Genomic DNA, 23,056 nt, shown 5'->3' with positions numbered 1-23,056 from the left:
GAGATATGAGTCAGCAACTAGCTACACTTACAGTAAAGAACAATGCTAACACCCGCCCACCACCCTAAAAAAAAAGCTGCTGACGTGAATTAAGGCTTCAAAACAGGACCAGACTGTAGCTGACAAAACTCAAGCCAGGAAGTTTAAAAGCAGGTAAGTGCTGTCGCTTGTGGACTTGTTCTAATCACCTCCTATTTTCAGCTGCCAGGATTGATTCCATACAGTGATTGTAGGTCACGGACGGAGACCACTTGGTCCCACTCCACTTTGATATGTCCGTTCTACTAAAAAATGCTGGGGTTAGTTTCTGAGAACAGCTTGGCTGTGTCTTTCCGCTCTGCTCGCAACGAAGCAAAATTCAACCGCCTTCTCCTCACCTTCCTACACTGTTTCTCTCTGAACGTTCGTTGCTTACCAAAGCCTCTCTCAGCCCTATCAGTATGAAAGTCTAATTATAGAAATACCACCTTGGTCGCATGCTAAGGGAAAAAACCACTGAGAAAATAACAGTTTCCTGCTTCTCCTCAGCAATTCCACCTTCTCTAATCCTTCCGCAGTTTTCTGCCTCTTAGTAGTTTCCTATAAAATGCTGCCTTACCGTTCCATTTTCACAAGATGCATCTGCACGATGAACCCGAAATGGAAGCCGTCTAGCGCGGCTGAGGACGAGACGGTGCTGCTGCTCTGCTACCGAATAAATTCACGTCTGGCTTGAAATTAACCTTCATCGAAAGGGTTGACAGCCCCATCTCGAACAACTCTTTGATTTATAAAGAGGGAGGGAGACTTGTTTAGCCTCCCAGCCTTAGCTTAAATCGTGATGCTGCCAGACTCCTGGCTGTTACATTGATCCTAGATCGCTTCCTTCCTTCCTTTCTTCACAAAGCTGAGAAGAAGAACGAACAAATGAACGCCCTCCATCCAGGCCCGACTGGAAATGTGTGCGGAGACCGTCTGAATTGGTCTGAAAGGGGTGACTAGCTACCTGCCTGTTCACAATGCCTAGAAAACGGGCCACCAGGCCTGGTAGTGGTGAAAGCCCCGACTTTCCGTCTGAGGTACTGGGGTTGCTCTATAGTAGATCTTGGCAAGGCCCCTAATGGTCGGTCAGCAGAACGATGCTCTCATCGCTCGGCTGTCAGGTGCTCTTGGGTTTGTGAATCAGCTTTGGATGTGGTCATTTTTCTTGGATTTACCATTAGGTTCTGTTCCTAATAGGTTCTCCCCGCCCGACCCACAGGCTGGCTCAGTCTCAGCACTAAGGTGCACTATGGAAGGGACCGGACAGGACTAGTATTTGAGATCTCGTTGTAGCACGACAAGAAAATGGTGGGCGCGTCTGTCCTCTGACACCAAATAGAACTCGATTTAGTAAGAATGATGAGAGGATGTGCAGTCCACTGCATAGAATTGTTGCGTGTGCCTGGGGGGAAAGCTAGCCTCTGCCCTTCTTCCACTTGTGTTGAGAGAAATACTAGCTGCTCTCTCAAGTGCAGGTATTGAGAGAGCAGCGGTGTTGGTCCGTGCTTTGCTTTTACACCACAGCTCCATTTTCCAAAAATATATATGTATGTACATATATGTATTTCAGATTTACAGGGAATATTTTTTTGTGAACAAGAAAAAAGCTGTCCATAGAAGTCACAAGTGTCTTTCTTCTCAGGAGACCTCGATGATTTCCATGCTGCCTGAAAAGCTCGACTGGCTGCCCACCTTCCCCAGTTCCTCCCGCGACCGGTTTTCGGACATGATGCTCTCGCCAAACTCCATCTGGCAGCTTCTGCGTTTGAACTGCTTCTCGAAGGGGCTCTCCTCGTGCCAGCTGCGCCGGGAGTCGGCCCTGTCGCTGGGCTTCTGCCGCCGGCGCACGGAGTGGCCTGGGTCGCCGCCGCAGGCGGGCAGCTGGCCGCAGCTGAAGGCGGGGGGGCCGGCGTGGCCTCCGTAGACGGCCGAGGCCGAGTAGAAGTGAGGGGGCTCGGGGGCGAAATACCAGCTCTTGGCCAAGGAGGGGGCGGAGGTCTGGGGGGCCAGGATGTCCGAGTGCCAGCCCTCGAGGCCCAGCCCGGCGGCGGACGGGGCCAGGTGCTGCTGGCTGGCCGAGAGGCCGAAGAGGAAGCGGGGCTGGCAGTGGTCCTCCACGCTGCCGCTGCGGGGCAGGGGCGACAGGAGCGGCCTCCCCGCGCGGGGCCGCGCGCCCTGGCCCTCGGGGGCCCTCGGAGGCTGGGGGCCCCGGGGGGGGCTGGCCGCCTCCCGCTCCGGGCTGGCCTCGGGCGTCTGCTCCGACACCTCCCGCACCGGGGAGAACTGGCACGGCTTGCCGGCGCCCTCCAGGGCGGAGGAGGGCTTGTAGGGCTCCGGGGCCGCCTCCGGGGAGGAGAGCCCGCGCAGGGGCGCGGCCGCGCCGGCTGACGGCGACACCGCCTTGATGTCCAGGGAGAAGGAGCGCTTGAGGCGGCCGCTGTCCTCCCGCCGGTCCGCGGGCAGGTGGAGCCCGTTGAGCGCCTGGACCAGGGGGCCGTCGTCGGGAGGCGAGGGCTGGGCGCCGGGCGCACCGGCGTGGGGCACAGGCCGGGGCCCCAACGCCTCGGGGGGAGCGGCGGCGGGACGGGCGCGGGGCGGCCCGAGGGGCGGCTGGCCTCCCTGCCCGCCCTCCGCGGCGGCGACGGCGACCGGGACAGGCTCGCTTGGCTTCTCCAGGTGCAGCAGCTTCAGTTTGCTCTTGGGCCCCGCCGCTCCGGTCTGGCTCTTAATCCTCTTCTCGTAGTCCAGGAGCTGGCCCAGAAAATTGAAGTTCGGAGATATAGTAGGTCTTTTTTCTTTCACAAATCTATGAAAAGAGGAAAAAACCTAAAAGGCTTGAATTTGACGACTACCTGTTATTGTAAGAATGTTACTAAGCTACGGCAAGTGAAGAGCTGCGACAGGGAATCATCAGAGAGACCCTTCCAAGACCTCTGTCAGGTGGCTGGTTTAAAACTTGGGGCAGAGGGTCAAGGAGGAGATGAGGGCCTCTGCGTCGGGGAGCTTTATAGCCCGAGCCCGGAGGTGCTAGAAGGCGGGAGGCCAGGCCCCTGAAGTTCTAGGTTGAGCCTCCTTATTTTCAAGGACCCAAGGCTTCCAGTGCAACTGGTAAGAGATGATTCTTCCCTCCCCACCCGGGATGACACCGCCCCTCCCCACCGGCGCTGCCATCAGAAGTACAGCTTTAACAGCCATGCGCCACCTTCAGCTTCCCAACATCAAAGGCCCCACAGCCACTTCAAGACGTTGCACATTTTTAATTAACGATCGAAAGAGAGAGTATCAGATGGCCAGGGCATCAAAGCACACACTTCCGAGTTCCTTCCCTTTGGATTCGGTGTGACAGAGTAACCAGCTACACAGTGGGCTCTGTCTGCTAAGCATTATGCGAATGCACTAAAGGGAGTATTCTCTCATTCAACTCTCAAAACTACCCTCTGTCAGGTGGGTGTCATTACCCCCATCACAGAGGTACACACAGTCCTTAGGTGACTCGCCCTAAATCACACAGCTACTAAAGGACGGTGCCGGGATTCAGAACCAAGTCTAGGAACTTCCCTGGTGGCACAGTGGTTAAGACTCCGCGCTCCCAATGCAGGGGACCCAGGTTCAGTCCCTGGTCAGGGAACTAGATCCCGCACACATGCCGCAACTAAGGAGCCAGCAAGCCACAACTAAGGAGGCCACCTGCGCAGGTAAGACCCAGCGCAACCAAATAAATAAATTAAAATATTAAAAAAGAAAAAAAACAGGTCTGATGTCTGGCTTCATTTCTGTAACCACCTTGTTTAAAAAAGAGTCATCAAGGGATCAAAACTAGTTATAAACAGCTTTTCTGTTTCATTGTAGAAACAGAGACTCTTTAGAAATAGTAGATACATTCTTTAGTGGCCCCTGACCCTTAAGGCCACTTCTCAGAAGATGCAGGAGTGAAACTACACTGAAAATTTATATTTGGATAAGGAAGAAAAGAGAAAAATCAAAAATAAACTCCTTGGAAATCAGTAACCTAAAGCAAATTAACGAAGCCAGAAACAACTGCCTCAACTGTGACAAGTGTACATGCAGGACCCTCGCGATGAGACCCGGCAACAGGATGGAAGGGCGCCTCTCCTGCTGGTTTCTACTGGGCGCAGGAGGACCTTAGGGAGCAGCCAGACTGCAGGACGCGGCGCGGTGCGGACACAGGGAGGACCCACCGCCTCAGCTCCTTCCTCAAGTGAGGAGCTGTTCAGGTAGCTCATTTCTTTTCTCCAGATTTTCCAATTTGAGAAGAAAGTCCAATTGTTACAGCAGGCCTGGCTCCACGTGCCTGTATTTATCGATCCTTTATCACACGCAAACTAACCACCTCTATCCAACAAGATACACAGGGGACTCCGATTCAGGCGTCCCTGAACACAACCCCAGTCCTTGGTGCTGCTGTCACTGGCTGCCTTCTGTCTGGAGAAAGGGGGGGTGGAGGCAACCCCCTCAAAATTATATACTTAAAAATCTGGGCAACTCTATGCACAGCCACATGCAAATCCGGTTAGAGCACACCCTCACACCACACACAAACAAACTCAAAATGGCTTAGAGACTTAAGTATAAGACATGACACCATAAAACTCCTAGAAGAGAACATAGGCAAAACATTCTCTAACATAAATTGTACCAATGTTTTCTTAGGTCAGTCTCCCAAGGCAATAGAAATAAAAGCAAAAATGAACAAATGGGACCTAATCAAACTTACAAGCTTTTGCACAGCAAAGGAAACCATAAATAAAAAGACAACCTATGGACTGGGAGAAAATATTTGCAAATGATGATGTGACTAAAAAGGGCTTAATTTCCAAAATATACAAATAGCTCGTACAATTCAATAACAACAACAAAAAACCCAATCAAAAAATGGGCAGAAGACCTAAATAGACATTTCACCAAAGGAGACATACAGATGGCCAATAGGTACATGAAAAAGATGCTCACCATCACTAATTATTAGAGAAATGCAAATCAAAACTACGATGAGCTATCACCTCACACAGGTCAGAATGACCATCAAGTCTACAGATAATACGTGTTGGAGAGAGTGTGGAGAAAAGGGAACCCTCCTTCACTGTTGGTGGGAATGTAAATTGGTGCAGCCACTACGGAGAACAGTATGGAGGTTCCTCAAGAAAACTAAAACTAGAGTTGCCATATGACCCTGCAATCCCACTCCTGGGCATATCCCCAGACAAAACCATAATTTGAAAAGACACATGCACCCCTATGTTCACAGCAGCACTATTCACAATAGCCAAGACATGGAAACAACCTAAATGTCCATCAACAGATGAATGGATAAAGAAGATGTGGCGCGCGCGCGCACACACACACACACACAATGGAATGTTAACCATAAAAAAAACAATGCCATTTGCAGCAACATGGATGGACCTGGAGATTATCATACTAACTGAAATAAGTCAGAAAGAGAAAGACAAATACCATACGATATCACTTATGTGGAATCTAAAATACGACACAAGTGAACATATCTATGAAACAGAAATAGACTCACAGACATACAGAACTGACTTGTGGTTGATGAGGGGGCGGGGAGAGGGAAGGTCTGGGAGTTTGGGGTTAGCAGATGCAAACTAGTATATCTAGGATGGATAAACAACAGGGTCCTACTTTATAGCCCAGGGGACAATATTCAATATCCTGTGATAAACCACATGGAAAAGAGTATGAAAAAGAATATATGTATGTATAAATGAATCACTTTGCTGTATAGCAAACTTAACACAACACCATAAATCAACTATCTACTTCAATAAAATTCTTTACAAAATCTAAGGAACTCTAGATTGCAGGAAATTCTACTCAACGAATGGAGTTTGACCATTATTTGGTTTTATACTTGCATATATTGGGATTTTTCCTCAGTGAAAGAGAGACAGAATCTGAAGCACGGTAGGAATTCTACAATGAGTTTCTCCTGGAGCGTTTCTTTCTCGTGTGTAAATTAGAACAAATGATATTTCCCCAACCAGGCAAAGATACAAACTCAAGTAACAGGATGGAGATCTCTGTATTTGCTCTTCCTTAAACTTAAAAAGTAGCTGAGGATGAACTTGATATATGTGAGGGCAGAATTAGTACTAAATTATAAAAATGCATTTTTCTCCAATCTTTGAAAAACCATTTAAAAATCCAGTCACCTGTAAAGAGTATAACTAAAATAATCATGATCTGCTTTAACGTGGTCACCACCACCCTCTCCCCCACCCACCATGTCTTCTCATGATTCAGGTCAAAGGAGAAGCCAGTCTCACAGGGCATGTTCCTGTCCTCACCTGTAAGCTTCATCCAAGGACATATCCATCCTCTTCATGATGTAGGCAATGGCGATGGTGGCAGAGCGAGAGATCCCTGCCAAGCAGTGCACTAGGACACATCCATTGGAGGCTTTTGCTTTCTCTATGAGTCAAATTCAGAAAGGGTCATTAATGACAACTTTGTTCGGCAGTGAAATCTTATTTCCATTTACTCACACAATGGCTTTCATCTGGCAACTCGAAGTAAAGCCCATCTATTTACCTATTTTTCCTTTCAGTATTCTTTTAAGGAGGTAGGGGAAGATGATTTCCCCACAATTTACATATAGAACAATGAAGGTCCACATGTGTTAATAAGCAGTGTGTCCCTAACTCAGGTTGCCTCTTATTCAGTACTTTTCACCATGTGTTTTTTACATTATTATTTTAATAACTTTCCCTGAGTATAAATCACACATTGTGATCACGTGATTCTACTTGTTTAGTGTAGAAAACTTCAGAAATACAGAAGAGTATAAAGAAAACAACATCCCAAATCCTAAGATGTAGCTAATATTTTGTTTACCTATGTTGTCTGATACTTAAGTTTTTTATGAATTATGTAAGAGATACTACATTTTTTCCAGCTTTGAGATATAATTGACATATAACATTGTACTTTAGGTGTATGGCATAATGATTTGATATATATGAGCGATTAAATTAAAAAATTTTTTTTCATTTTAAACATATGTGACACATTAACTGTAAAAAGCAGGGAGGTGGGGATGGGGAGAGACTTAATCACAGTGACACCACATCATGACGCAGGGACGCCAAGTCAAGCAATTTGTAAAACGCCGACTCAGAATCCACCTTCCTATAATTTCCCTATTTTTCTCTGGGAGACTTTTCTGTGTGTCATAAAGTGGCTCACTTTACTTGCTGAATTTAAGAAGAAGCCATGTGTGTGCCATGAATCAATTTCAGTAGGTCACCTTAATGAGGACCAGGAGAACTCTGACCTCTTCCTTGATCTCCAGGAGAGACTGTCTGACTGCGTCATGCTAACTCCCCATAACATGGTAGAAGGACTCGTGAACACTGTTAGAACCAAGAACCAAGGAAATCTGATCGCACGGTACTGCCACCTCTCACTGTAGATGAGCTTTAAAAGCTTTCTCGTGGACATGGATGAAGTTATCCCACGCCTGGAAGCAACTACCATTTTAGCCAGTACAGTGACTGCCTTATATCTGAACAATTACGTATGTGCTTACCCTTTACCTACATGCTGCTGCCAGGAGCTAAATTCTTCCCTTTTCATCCTTGTTTTCATTGATAACTACCAAAAGTTTACCAAACCTTATGGTAAAGTTCTCGTAATTAACAAGGTATCCAGGGAATCTGCTCTGGCAGCTGAGTAATACAATATACAATAATACTTCAATCTCACCACCTCTGTTATACATATAATAAATTCCCAACGTATAGGACTTATTGTTTGTTACGTATAAAACACCGTAGAGCTTTAAGGTACTACATGAACAATCAAGCAGCTTCCCTTTAGACAGGGAAATCAAACACAATAAAACAATAACAAACGAACACAAAACAACATTGAAACAAAGAAAAAAGGATCACGCTATACAACCTAACAGTATATAAACACACGTACGTCAAGTCCAAGCCTTCCTGGGCTACACAGCTCTCTTCCTCCTCTCAACTATTCAGTATTTAGCCTATACTGCTCTTAGTATTTCCTCTTTCACCTTGGCTGCTAAGAAGCTCAAAGGAAAGGTGTTCACTCAATTTCAAGAGATAACTAATTCCGGTTTTACTGTGCCTTTCCTAGTCCCATATTACCTGGCTCTTGCCCTTCTGTCCTGCTTTAATGGGTACGCGTGTGAATGTGTGTTATCTTTTGATCCCAACCTCTTACTGTAAGCTGCTTCAAATTCTTATTGGAAGTAGGCTGGCTTTAAATATTTTTTTAATGTTGACAGTACTCTCTCATCATTTTTAATAATTATCACGAAACTAGACTAGGAGGACCGAGAAGGGTCTTGCTTCTAACACTCCCCAAAGCGTTTAACACTGAGCACACAGTGTGAACCCAGTAAATACTGGCTGGCTGACCGATACATACTTTAAAAGGTAATCTTTATAAAAAATTTGAAAAAGGCTGGAAGGAAATAAAGCAATGATGATAACCGATGTGTTAGGATGTTGAGGTTACAGGTTTCTTTTTCAAATGTTCTGCGTGGTACTTACACTGTTCTTACAACTGCTTTGATGATAATATTTTAAAAATCTAAAGTGATTATACTTAAGTGGGGTTCATTAGAACACATTTCTTGGCAGAACTGAGTGCTAAACTGAGTCTCTTAAGGCAGAGGAAGTAATACCTGTCGACCTGGCGGAGAGGAGAAGGGAAACATTTGAGAAAGACCCACGGTGGGGCTGGACCACCACTCAGAAAACAGCCTTGGCTGGCGCATGCTGGGCGGGAAGTGACCGGAGAGGAGGGTTCGGAGGTGGGAAGCAGGTGTTGGAGAGTCTGGGAATGTTGGGCTAGGGACTCGAGGCAATTAAGGAGCCTCTGCAGGTTCCTGAATAGGGGGCAACAAGAAGGCGCTGACGGGGAAAACCGGAAATAAAAAAAAAGCAGGCTGCCACTACAGCAATCCAGGAATTAAACAAGATGTATCTATTTTGTCAATTTTATCTATTTTTCAGTTTTTTCTATTTTATCAATTCTAGGATTAAAAAGAGAGAGGGGATAACAAATGCAATGGGTTAAGAGGGAGTCAGTGACGGGGAGAAGTTAAAGAGGCTAAAAAGAAGGAAGAAATAACTGAGGTGACAGAGCACAGCTCCAAGGAAAAACAGAAAAGGACTTAGGTAATTTTTAAAACAGTTACTATTTTTTTTTTTTTTTTTTTGCAGTATGCAGGCCTCTCATTGCCATGGCCTCTCCTGTTGCGTTGCGGAGCACAGGCTCCGGTGGCGCAGGCTCAGCGGCCATGGCTCACGGGCCCAGCCGCTCCGCGGCATGTGGGATCTTCCCGGACTGGGGCATGAACCCGCGTCCCCTGCATCGGCAGGCGGACTCTCAACCACTGCGCCACCAGGGAAGCCCCAACAGCTACTATTTATTAGAGCCAATTATGAGTCAGGCACCTTGCAAGGCGTTTTACATGCATTATCTATTTTAATCTGAACAATATCCCTAAAAGGTAGAAACATTATCTTTAGTCTCCAGATCAGGAAACTGAGGCACAGAAGTTTTAGTAACTCACCTGGAGTCACTTAACCGATAATCAGATACAGTTTGGCTCCAAAGTACGTGCTCTTAATGACCTCCCTGGATTGCCCACATAAGCCCTGAGTTTGCGCGGGCGAGTGAAGCAGGAGCCTGTGCGAGCGGCCAGCTGGGCCGGGGGCCCTGGTCGGTGACTCGGGGCGCTGACGGGCAAACGCGCCCGCCGCGGCCTGCATCCACTAGAAGTAAAGGCAACACCCCATGAAAACTGTGTCCTTCCAACAAACTCTACTGAACAAACTTACTGAAATTTAACCTGAATAATAAAAAGAAAAAGTATGAGCCTATACGTTATTAAGTCCTGGTATGAGGGTATGTCTTCAAATTATATTCTCTGACATGACTAACTATAGCTTAAAACAGCCTGGACGAGACTAGCAACTGTAGCAAACATGGGCTGAATTCCACAGTGGGCTGGACGTGTTGCCCTGGATTGTCTGGGTGGGAAAAGGATGGTGGCCCTAACAGTAAACAGGGCCAAGCAAGTGAACTACTGGTAAGTAAAAATATCTTCAGATATACAATAAATCATGGTACGTATTTGGGTGGGTATTTCACCAACCAGCAACATGATAAAATTCCTTTTGCAGGAATTAAAAGTGGCTAAGAGCTCCGATGAAAGAAGAAAGTAAGCTGGGGCAAAGTTATTCATATTCTGTCTTTTCTACCAACCTCCTAAAGCTTAGACATTGCCATGACTTAACAGAATCAGGTTCTATTCTAAATAGATACTGAAATCGCACTTTTAGCTGAAATTAGAGCCAATCATCTCCGGATCAATGTGACATGCAATGGGGACATTATAACTGTCGTGTTTTAAAGAGGCAAACATTGGGCTTCCCTGGTGGCGCAGTGGTTGGGAGTCCACCTGCCGATGCGGGGGACATGGGTTTGTGCCCCAGTCCGGGAGGATCCCACGTGCCGTGGAGCGGCTGGGCCCGTGGGCCATAGCCGCTGAGCCTGCGCGTCCGGAGTCTGTGCTCCGCAACGGGAGAGGCCACAACAGAGAGAGGCCCGCGTACCGGAAAAATAAATAAAGAAAGAAAGAGGCAAACATTGAACGATATGCTGAATATCTCCTAGAAGTAGAATGGTGGGAAGGATTAATTTGGGGACTTTTGTTTGTGATTATTTTAATGTGAATTATCAAGCCATTTATCTTCAGGTGTTTCACAGAATGCATGCCAATTAAAGAGGAGACGACTTGGCAATCTGAAATCTTGAAAAAAAGAGATCTGTTTCAGAATTACCCGAAGTTCCAAAAGCACTGTCTAGAAAATTCCTCTCACAGATGAAAGCATATAGTGAGGGGCTTAATTTACATAGTTTCACTGTTTAAAAGGAACTAGGGGCTTCCCTGGTGGCACAGTGGTTAAGAGTCCGCCTGCCGATGCAGGGGACATGGGTTTGTGCCCCAGTCTGGGAAGATCCCACATGCCGCGGAGCAGCTGGTCCTATGAGCCATGGCCGCTAAGCCTGCGCGTCTGGAGCCTGTGCTCCGCAACGGGAGAGGCCACGGCAGTGAGAGACCCGAGTACCGCAAAAAAAAAAAAATGGAACTAGTTCTTTATTTTTAAACTTTCAGTAACCAATTCAGAGTATTTAATTGTGGATGAGGGTGCTCAAACTTGTGTGACTAGGGGGAAAAGTAACGAAAACTCTTCCCACGGACATCAAGAGTCACACCTTCTTGTGTTGGTCAAGAGCAAAGAACACGTCTCCTTGGTTTAGCCACTTTCCACCAAAACCACATTTCAAATACACATCATCGATTTCCTAGCAGCAGATCTGATCCCGGGGCACCAAAATGTCACAACAGCGCCAGAAGCTGGGAGTCAGGGAGGCTCCAGGGCTGACAGGCCCAGTGAGCAGAACAAAGTACGGTATGGACCAGACCCTGTCACAGACAACGCCAAGGAACGACCACACAAGTATTAGAGTGTGTGTGTGTGTGTGTGTGTGTGTGTGAGAGAGAGAGAGAGAGTGTGTGTGTGTGAGAGAGGGAGAGAGAGAGTGTGTGTGTGTGTGTGAGAGAGAGAGAGAGAGAGTGTGTGTGTGTGTGTGTGTGTGTGAGTGTGTGTGCGCTGGAATTTCATTAGATCCGATACTACTTGAAATTACTGGCACACGGACTGAGGCTTAGGAATCTTGTGACATAAAGACTTTAAATGTAATGGGATTTGTTTTCACAGGATTTGACTTTTCTCTGGGGAAAACATAGCAGCAAGGCAGAACCAGTTTAAGGAATGCCACCACAGTTTCCAAAAGTCTTTTACAGGATTTGACGAAGTGGGTAAAAAGTTTAATCCCAAAAGTTTAACCGATTTTCAAGCACTTGCCAATACATAATCACAGTTCCCATCAGGCTTAACCCTGGTCATGTTAAAGTTAGCTAGGATGTCACAAGGCTAGTCCCTAGGGAGGGCATGGCGCGCGCGCACACACACACACACACACACACCACCTTGGCCACTAAATGAGATAAGTAGCATCATGTGTTTTCAAACTTTTGAACTGTATGAAATAGGTTCCTTTTCTCTAATGAAAGAAAAGGGGAGGAAGGGAGGGAGGGATATACCTCTACATGAGACTATAACCCAAAGGGCTTGTAATATTACTTGAGCTACTTACCAATGAAATCTACTGACTTGTCCAACCACGGCAAAATTTTCTCACAGAAGCTATCATTCACAGGCACTCGCAGGAAATGAGATTCAGGGATAAAGTCAGGCTTGGGACAGGTGTTGCTGGCATTTAATACATAACCAATCCCATTCTGTTGCATCAGCTCCTAGGGAGGGAAAGAGCAATTAAAGTAACTAATAACATACTAGCATGATCATTTTTAAAGAGAAACGTTTAGCATGATTAAAATGACTAGTTTCCTTGAAACAATCAGACTACATTCAATCAGTGAAATCCAATAAACCTAGCAAAATGACATGTAAAGACTTAAGTTTAAAGCAGAATCTAAAACTGAAGTATAGTTAATTTACAATGTTGTGTTAGTTTCAATTGTATGTCAAAGTGATTCAGTTATACATATATATATATATATTTAGATTCTTTTCCATTGTAGGTTATTATAAGATACTGAGTAGAGTTCCCTGTGCTATACAGTATGTCCTTGTTGTTTATCTATTTTACATATAGTAGTGTGTATATGTTAATCCCAAATTCCTAATTTATCCCTCCCTACCACTTTTCCCTTTTGGTAACCATAAGTTTGTTTTCTATGCCTGTGAGTCTATTTCCGTTTCGTAAATAAGTTCATTTGTATCCTTTTTTCTTTTTAGATTCCACATAAGTGATATCATATTTTTCTTTCTCTGACTCACTTCACTTAATATGATAATCTCTAGGTCCAACCGTGTTGCTGCAAATGGCATTATTTCATTCCTTTGTATGGCTAAATAGTATTCCATTATATTATATATTATATTACATTATATTATATTATACTATACTATATACACCACATCTTCTTTAACCATTCATCTGTTGATGGGCATTTAGGTTGCTTCCACGTCTTGGCTATTGTAAATAGTGCTGCAATGAACAGTGGGTTGCGTGTATTTTTTCAAATTATGGTTTTCTCCAGATATATGCCCAGGAGTGGGATTGCAGGATCATAAGGTAGCTCTATTTTCAGTTTTTTAAGGAACCACCATACTGTTCTCCGTAGTTGCTGTAACAATTTACCTTCCCACCAACAGTGTAGTAGGGTTCCCTTTTCTCCACACCCTCTCCAGCATTTATTATTTGTAGACTTTATAATGATGACCATTCTGACTAGTGTGAGGTGATACCTCATTGTAGTTTTGATCTGCATCTCTCTAATGATTAGCAATACTGAACATCTTTCCATATGCCTGTTGGCCATCTTTGTGTCTTCTTTGGAGAAACGTCTATTTAGGTCTTCTGCCAACTTTTTGATTGGTTTTTTTTTTTTAATTAAGCTGTATGAGCTGTTTATATATTTTGGAAATTAATCCCTTGTCAGTAGCATCGTTTGCAAATATTTTCTCCCATTCTGTAGATTGTCTTTTTGTTTTGTTTATGGTTTCCTTTGATGTTCAAAAGCTTTTAAGTTTAATTAGATCCCATTTATTTATTTTTGTTTTTATTTCCATTACTCTAGGAGACGGCCCGAAAAAGATCTTGCTGCGATTTATGTCAGAGTGTTCTGCCTATGTTTTCCTCTAGGAGTTTTATGGTTTCCAGTCCTACATTTAGGTCTTTAATCCATTTTGAGTTTATTTTGGTATATGTTGTTAGAGAATGTTCTAATTTCATATTTTTACATGCAGCTGTCCAGTATTCCCAGCACCATTTATGGAAGAGACTTCTTCTCCATTGTATATTCTTGCCTCCTTTGTCATAGATTGACCATAAGTGTGTGGGTTTAGCTCTGCGCTTTCTATCCCGTTCTGTTGATCCGTGTGTCTGTTTTCATTCCCGGTACCTTACTGTTTTGATCACTGTAGATTTGTAGTATAGTCTGAAGTCAGGGATACTTATTCCTCCAGCTCCGTTCTTCCTTCTCAAGATTGTCTTGGCTATTCGGGGTCTTTGTGTTTCCATACATACAAATTAAAAAAATTTTTTGTTCTAGTTCTGTGAAAAATGCCATTGATAATTTGATAGGAATTGTACTGAATGTGTAGATTGCCTTGGGTAGTATGGTCTTTTAACAATACTGATTTTTCCAATCCAAGAACATATATATATCTTTCCATCATGTTGTGTTCAATTTCTTTCACCAGTGTCTTACAGTTTTCAGAGTACAGGTCTTTTGCCTTCTTAGGTACGTTTATTCCTAGGTATTTTATTCTTTTTGATGTGATGGTAAATGGGACTGTTTCCTTAATTTCTCTTTATGATATTTTGTTAGTGTATAGAAATGCAACATATTTCTGTATATTAATTTCATATCCAGCAACTTTACTAAATTCATGGATGAGCTCTAGTAGTTTTCTGGTAGCATCTCTAGGATCTTCTATGTATAGTAGCATGTCATCTGCAAACAGTGACAGTTTTACTTCTTTTCCAATTTGGATTCTTTTTATTTCTTTTTCTTCTCTGATTTCTGTGGCTAGGACTTCCAAAACTATGTTGAATAAAAATGGCAACAGTGGGCATCCTTGTCTTGTTCCTGATCTTAGAGGAAATGCTTTTAGCTTTTCACCATTGAGTATGATCTTAGCTGTGGGTTTACCGTATATGGCCTTAATTATGTTGAGGTATGTTCCCTCTATGCCCACTTTCAGAAGAGGTTTTTTTTTATTATTATAAATGGATGTTGAATTTTATCGAAAGCTTTTTCTGCATCTACTAAGATAATCATATGATTTTTACTCTTCAATTTGTTAATGTGGTATATATCACACTGACAGATTTGTGGATACTGAAAAGTCCTTGATCCTTGGCATACTTGATCATGATGCATGATGCTTTTAATGTATTGCTGGAGTCGATTTGCTAGTATTTTGTTGAGGATTTTTGCATCTATGTTCATCAGTGATATTGGCCTGTAATTTTTTCTTTTTTTTGTGATATCTTTGTCTGGTTTGGGTATCAGGGTGATGGTAGCCTCATAGAATGAGTTCAGAAGTGATCCCTCCTCTGCAATTTTTTGGAAGAGTTTCAGAAGGATAGGTGTTAAGTCTTCTCTAAATGTTTGGTAGAATTCACCTGTGAAGCTCTCTGGTCCTGGACTTTTGCTTGTTGGGAGTTTTAAAATCACTGATCCAATTTCAGTACTGGTAATTGGTCTGTTCATATTTTCTGTTTCTTCCTAGTTCAGGCTTGGGAGATTGTATTTGTATCTTTCTAAGAATTTGTCCATTTCTTCTAGGTTGTCTACTTTATTGGCATATAGTTGCTCACAGTGGTCTCCTATGATCCTTTGTATTTCTGTGGTGTAGACTGCAACTTCCTTGTCACTTCTGATTTTACTGATTTGGGCCCTCTCCCTTTTTTCCTTGATGAGTCTGGCTAAACGTTGATCAATTTCGCTTATCTTTTCAAAGAACCAGCTTTTAGTTTCATTGATCTTTTCTATTGTTTTTTTAGTCTCTATTTCATTTATTTCTGCTCTGATTTCTTTCATTCTACTAACTTTGGGCTTTGTTTGTTCTTCTTTCTCTAGTTGCTTTAGGCATAAGGTTTAGGTTGTTTACTTGAGATTTTTCTCGTTTCCTGAGGTAAATTTGTATCACCATAAACTTCCCTCTTAGAACTGCTTTTGTTGCATCCTGTAGGTTTTGGATCGTCGTGTTTTCATTTTCATTTGTCTCAAGGTATTTTCTGATTTCCTCTTTGATTTCTTCAGTTATCCACTGGTTGTTCAGTAGCATATTGTTTAGCCTCCACGTGTTTGTGCTTTTTGCAGTTTTCTCCCTGTAGTTGATTTCTAGCCTTATAGCGTTGTGGTCAGAAAAGATGCCTGATATGATTTCAGTTTTCTTAAATTTATTGAGGCTTTAAAGCAGAATTTTTTAAGGGCAAAATAGGCTGTTTAAAAGATCACACATCACTAATATAGTCAACTCTCTATTATCTTCATTACTAGAGAGAGAAGTGGAACAAAGAACAGAAAATAAAACCGCGACAGTTTACTATGACTTGCCCCTCCTGGGCAGCTATGTAAATTTATTATGACCATGTTAGATGTAATCCCCAAAATGCATGAATAAGTGCATTGATTTACAAGATTTGGGAGTATGCTAGAATACTTTTGTTTGTTTGTTTTGTTTATTTTGTGCTATGACTTCAGAATATATGCACACACAATGAGAACATTTTCTTCCCAAACTGAACATGCTGGTTGTTCTCTAAGATACAGTCCTAGGCCATCTTCTGGCTGTAAATACTCTCTCTGAAGGTTGACTCTGTTTCCGTAGTTTCTTTTTGTTTGTTTTTTTGAGGTTTTTTTTTTGCGGTACGCCGGCCTCTCACTGCTGTGGCCTCTCCCGTTGCAGAGCACAGGCTCCGGACGCGCAGGCTCAGCGGCCATGGCTCACGGGCCCAGCCGCTCCGCGGCACATAGGATCTTCCCAGACATGGGCATGAACCCGTGTCCCCTGCATCGGCAGGCGGACTCTCAACCACTGCGCCACCAGGGAAGCCCCCTCCGTAGTTTTAATTATCACCTCTACATGCTGATGACTCTTAAATAAATACACACACACACACACACACGCCCTCTTTAATTTCTGACGTCATTTCCAGCCGCTTCCTGGTATCTCTATTTGGATGTTCCTCAGGACCTTCAAACTCAAAATGTCAGAAACACAGCACATTCTCTTTCTCCCTTCTCTGCCTCAAATTCTTGTTTCCTCTCTGTAATCCAAAACCGGTTTTTGGTAATAACATCCACCCAGACACTTGAGCTAGAAAATGGGATCATTTCATCCTGTTTTTCTTCCTCACCACCCCCATCCTAATGTTGCCAAACCCTCCTGGTATCGCCCCTCCCGTCCACCCTTTCTCTCTATTCCCAGTCGCTGCTCAGGGGTAAGCCCTCACCATGGTAGCAAAAGAGCCAACAGGGAGCTCTTGAAGTTTGCGGTGTTTTCCTCTCCAAACAACAACCGGAGTAATCTTTCTTGTAATTAAACGCGAGCTACGTGCTTTCTCCACACTTAGTTTCATCATGTCTCACTGCCTGCTCCCGTTCCGTACCATCGCCAAATCCCCTTCACATGCGCATCCCCCTTCCCCGATGCTGCTCGCACCGTCTGAGCTCAGCAGGCCCTGTTCCTCTTCCTGATGACTCTTCCACTCTTCTACTTTAAGTTAACCTTACTATGAAGCCCTCCTACGGGTGCATAATTAACCATTCTGTTCTCTGCCCGTCCAAAGGACTTTGGACATGCTATTAGTAAAGCACCGAGCACATTAGCAGGTTCCCTCGTCTCTCCTATTAAGCGGTGAAGTAGTGAGGTCTTGGCCGGATGCTTGCCTATGCTTCTCCCTTCAGCACCAGGTACATAGCTGCACTCGGTACGTGTTTGTTCAGCTAACATCCCGTCCACCATTTTCCAGGCAAGCCTATACAACCCACTCCATTTAGTCATCCATTGCTGCCTCTCAGGAAATGTCCCTGGCCTGAAATCATTCTCTTCGAAGCAACTCTGGTCACGTCTTCCTTTTCTTGGAATGCTACCTCCTCTACAGATCTGTTCCAACTCCAACTCCCCGAAGGACAGTTGGTCATTTTCTCCCTATTTTAGCCTCCTGCCAACGCGCTCATCCCTTCAATTACCACATTCAGCGCAATAAATATATTGTTTTACAGAAAAGTAGACTGAGTAAATCCAGATCAGGTGTGCAGCCCTCTCGGCTATCAGATGACAGAGTCAAGAAACAGCTTGTGGAGCTGGGCGAGCTTCTTAGAGTGACTGACCCTCGCCTTCCAAAGGTCTCGTAGGCTCCCGTTAGATCTCAGTGGTGTTTACAACTCTTAAACGTCTGTACACGAGCGAAGGTCACACTGTTTTCTACCACTGTCTGATCACCACAGCGTTTCCCACGCAAGAACGGCAGCATTACTGGAGATAAAAGTCTTTCATGCCTCTCTCATGAACGCTCCTTAAAGAAAGGAACCTTTTTACATTTCCATCTCCTTTCCATCAACAGTGTGACAGAGATTTATTAAATTAAAAGTAGTACGATAATAAAGACACAGGAGTTTCTGAGGAGAGAGGCTGACACGGGCAGCGTTACCTACTCTACACAAAAGACCACAGGCGATGCTCACAAATGACAACACTAACGTGAGACAAGTCAGTAGTGAGCATCAAATGTGATTTCCCCACACAAAGTCTAGAATAATGTACACTTCTGACAATTAGCCTAATAGTCTACATTCTGTAGAAATGACCACTTAAACCTAAATTCAATGAAAAATGTGCTGGGCACCTTTGCTACAGGTGCTCTGTTATATTAACAATATACTACTATGGTACACGTTAATAAACAACATCTAACGTTTACCGAGTGCCTACTGTGTACCTGGGACTGTGCTAAGCCTTTAAATGCACCGTCTCATTTAATCCTCACAACCACCCTTTGAGATGGATACTATTCTTCTTCTCATTTTTAAAATGAGGAAACTGAGGCTTAGAGAGTTCATGGAATGTTTCCAAAGTTATACAGCTAACAAGTGGTCCAGAGTAGAAATCCACATCCAAGCATATTCTCATCTCCAGAATCCGTCCTCTTAACTGCCATTCTCTACTGAAGTTCTTTTTAAAGCAAATTAGATGGAGCAATAAAGTAACTCGCCTACATACAGACTTTCTTTTTAACCAAATGAAGTAACACAATATGAAGTTTTAACTGCATCCTTTTTCACCCTTTTTAACTGTAACCAGTTAGGACATAAAGGAGCACCCCTCTGGGCATGGACGTAACTCAGGACACTCGATGGCTACTGGAGGAGACTAATCAGTCCTGTTTTACCTCTTTCTTCCCTGATTGTCACCTCAGTTGCAGCCACGGGCATCACAGCGTGGCCCTGCTGCCGTGTTCACACTGGCATCTGCTGCTCCCGGCTGAGGCCTGGCTGCCCACGTGCACGTCCCCCAGCCTCACGCCACTGCTGCCACGTGCCCAATGGTCATGGCCCGATGGAAAGGAAACACGAAAAAGGGGCAGTTCTGACCTCATGTAAGAAACATCAGTCATCCAAGCCTACAACGCTGTTTATGTCTCAACAATATTCTCCACATATAAAACGGTGTGCCACGAAGAGAGGCACTTAAGTAGTAGCTTTATTTTAGACAACTGATGTAAGGGGGGAGGGGACATTAATGTGTTGAAATGGAGTGATAATAAAATAATTTAACCACAAAATGAAGTGAGAAAAAAATGCTAGTTATACATCAGTGGAAAAAATGAGTTAAAAGAGGAAACCGTTAAAAATGTTACATATATACGTAAAACATTTTAACTCAAAACAAATAAATGTACATTAATTCACTAATTTCTTGGTGTTTTTTTTTAAATAGGTTAGCTGACTGGAGTTCTTAAGAAAATCACAACCAAATGCATCTACCACTTGTACTTTCCATTCTTTAAAGAGCAAGAACTAGTAAAGCAATAAATCAGGACAGAATCTTCTAGATGATGACTGTCCCCTAAATATTCTACGGCTGCCTTCCCCTGCCTAGTAAGACAGAAAAAAACGTAGAGCAATCAGTCTTTCCTGAATCTTTTTTTTTTTTTAACATTTATTTATTTATTTGGTTGCACTGGGTCTTAGTTGCAGCAGGCGGGCTCCTTAGTTGCAGCTTGTGGGCTCCTTAATCATGGCTCGCTGGCTTCACAGTTGAGGCACATGGGCCCCTTAGTTGTGGCGGCATGCATGTGGGATCTAGTTCCCTGACCAGGGATCAAACCCCAGCCCCCTGCACTGGGAGTGCGGAGTCCCAACCACTGCGCCACCAGGGAAGTCCCTTTCCCGAATCTTTTGAAACCATTTAGCTTAGGTCATAGAAAAACAACTCTCTTTCCTCATTCATATTTCATCCGTGTATGCAATATTTTAACTAACGTACATCGTTATGATAACAAGTACATTGGCCTAAACAGGTCCGAGAACAAACACAATTGCGTCCTGGTGAGTAAACTGTTCAAATGGGGTTAGTAGCCCTGCGACGGCCCGGAGCCCACTGCTGCCAGGAGACAGGCGCCCACCTGCCGAGGGCGGCAGAGCAGAGGGGTGGGTGGGGGCTGCAGTCAGCTAAGGCGTCACGTGACTGTCATGTGACCGTTCTGTTCCCTTCTCTCCTGATGATGTTCACGGCCGGGCATGTAAGTGGCCGAGAGGGCATCTTATGTCAATGCTCCTGACAGCAAGAACTGGGATGGAACCACAAGTATGAAGAACGGGTTTGTTTTATAGAATCATGACTGCTTTTACTCAGAGATGGAGGTCTTGACTTCCTACCACATTTTAAGGAATTTACGTAATTCATTCAGCGTTGTTTCAGTGTGTTGTGTAAAGCGTACACAACTCAGTATGACTCTGTCCCGTCATTAAACACCGTAATCCTTAGGCTTCCAGAGAGCCTTCATGCTGTTGCATATTTGGCTCAACTTTGTGTTCAGTCAGCTAACACGTGCTTCCTACTGATAACGTAATCTTTCTTCTCCGGCCTTCAAATATCCTTCCGACACCGTGGCCTCTGGGTTCTCTGAGCGCCTCACCTTGAGCACTCCCTCCCGAGGCCCGGTCCGGTCTCTGCCATTACCAGTAACCATAACCTCACACAACGCGCTGCGGGACGCCGCCTCCTTCCTTCCAGCTTACTGTCTTCCACCACCACTCCTGGCGTCCCTCGATCCCCCCAGGACCTCATTCAGCCTCCTCTCTGTCCTTCATCCTCATGACGTCTGTCCTTGCTTCCTGGCCCAGCTTAAATTCTGTGGCCAGTCACTACACGGTTGACCCTTGAACAACTCAGGTTTAAACTGTGCGGGTCCACTTATACGTGCATGCTTTTCAACAGTAAACACTGCAGTATTACAGGATCCACAGCTGGTTGAACCTGAGGTTGCAGAGGCCCTGCGGAGGGCGAGGGCCGACCATAAACGATACGAGGACTAACCCCCTCACTGTTCGAGGGTCACCTAGAATCCCTCCCTTGCTTTCACCCTCAATTACTGGGTCCCTCCGTCACCTCTTCACACTCACGTGGCAAGATCACAGCCCTGGATGAACCTGGCTCGCCACCGAGTCTGCATCTGCACGCAGGCAGCTGAACGTGGCCCGAGAAGAACACTCAGCAGCGCTGCTGCCGGGCCCCCTTCCAGCCACGCTCCCCAGCGGGCACTCCATGCCCCTGGTCTTCACCTGGCCTCTAGCCTGGATGCCATTCCAGCCCTTCCCCGTTCTTTTCAAACCCTCCATATGTCCTCCCTCACCCTCTCTCTCTGCTCATGGAGAAAACAGAAACAGTCAGAAGGAAGTTTGATAAACTTCTACCACCACTTCCCTTTCTGCCAGCACACGTGCCTCTAAACCCTCCTTCCTCCTGTTACTGTGGGTGAACTCAGTGTGCAGGACAAGCACACGGGCACCAGTCCCAGAAAACTGGGAGCCCGGCTCAGCACGTGACTGTCCGCCACCTGAATGACCTTGGAGGGGCTACCTGACCTCCCTCAGCTTTAGTTTCCTTACCTGTAAAACAGGGCTAACGATCTCTATTTTGTAAAGCTGTTATGAGGATAAAGTGGCACATAATATATAAGAAGTTTCAATAAACGTTAGTTCCCTTACTTTACCTTATTTTTAAAATAATAGTTTGTGGGAATGTAAACTGGTACAGCCACTATGGAAAACAGTGTGGCGGTCCCTCAAAAAATTAAAAATAGAGCTGCCGGGCTTCCCTGGTGGCGCAGTGGTTGGGAGTCTGCCTGCCGGTGCAGGGGACATGGGTTCGTGCCCCGGTCCGGGAGGATCCCACATGCCGCGGAGCGGCTGGGCCCGTGAGCCATGGCCTCTGAGCCTGCGCGTCCGGAGCCCGTGCTCTGCAACGGGAGAGGCCACTGCAGTGAGAGGCCCGCGTACTGCAAAAAAAAAAAACAAAAAACAACAAAAAAAATAGAGCTGCCATCTGATCCATCAATTCCACTGCTGGGTATTTATCCGAAGGAAACAAAAACATTATCTCCAAAAGACACATGCACTCCCTTGTGCACTGCAGCACTATTTACAGAAGTCGAGACATGGAAACAACCTAAGTGCCCACTGACAGATGAATGGATAAAGACGACGTGGTATTATGTACACAATGGAATATTATTCAGCCTTAGAAAAGAAGGAAATCTTGCCATTTGCGGCAGCAAGGATGAACCTTGAAGGCATTATGCTAAGCTAACTAAGTCAGACAGAGAAGGACAAATACTGTATGATCTCACTTACATGTGGAATCTAAAAAACAAACAGACACTGAATTCATAGGTACAGAGAACAGAGTGGTGGCTGCCAGAGGTGGTGGAGGGGAGGGGTAAAGGTGGTCGAAAGGTACAAACTTCCAGTCACAAAACAAGTCAGTCATGGAGATGTAACGCACAGCATGCCGGCTATAGATAGTAACAGTGTATTGCGTATTTGAAAGTGGCTGAGAAATCTTAAAAGTTCTCATCATAGGAAAAAAAAGGAGTAGCTATGTACGGTGGTAGATGTTAACTTAGATTTATTGTGATCATTTAGCAATATATACAAATACTGAATGTTGGATATAATGTTACTTGAAACTAATATACTTGAAATATGTTATATGTCAATTATATAATGACGTATAACATATACGTCATTATATATATAATGTTATACGTCAATTATATCTCAATTAAAAATAACTTATAAATCACATGGTATATAAATTATATCTCAGTAAAGTTGTTG

The 23,056-nt window shown here is 44.5% G+C and overlaps 2 protein-coding genes across 4 annotated transcripts in view; one reads left to right on the top strand and one right to left on the bottom strand.

The window, feature by feature from the left end:
* Positions 1-8,312, top strand: part of BORCS5 (BLOC-1 related complex subunit 5) — a 113,036-nt gene extending 104,724 nt beyond the window's left edge. For all 3 annotated transcript variants that reach the window (XR_009565467.1, XR_009565466.1, XR_009565468.2), the window contains one exon: positions 1,664-8,312. The gene's annotated coding sequence lies outside the window, so the exon portion shown is untranslated. The remainder of the gene's footprint in view (positions 1-1,663) is intronic.
* DUSP16 (dual specificity phosphatase 16) overlaps positions 1,522-23,056 on the bottom strand; it is an 82,731-nt gene continuing 61,196 nt past the window's right edge. The window contains exons 7-9 of the mRNA XM_030841405.2: positions 12,268-12,427; positions 6,351-6,474; positions 1,522-2,827 (exon numbers count right to left, since the gene is read on the bottom strand). Of these exons, the coding sequence (XP_030697265.1) occupies positions 1,660-2,827; positions 6,351-6,474; positions 12,268-12,427 (1,452 nt within the window). The 3' untranslated portion in view covers positions 1,522-1,659. The remainder of the gene's footprint in view (positions 2,828-6,350; positions 6,475-12,267; positions 12,428-23,056) is intronic.

The sequence above is a fragment of the Globicephala melas genome, chromosome 10 (genome assembly GCF_963455315.2).
Source record: "Globicephala melas chromosome 10, mGloMel1.2, whole genome shotgun sequence".
Classification (NCBI taxonomy): Eukaryota; Metazoa; Chordata; class Mammalia; order Artiodactyla; family Delphinidae; genus Globicephala; species Globicephala melas.
This window is presented reverse-complemented; position numbering and strand designations above follow the sequence as displayed.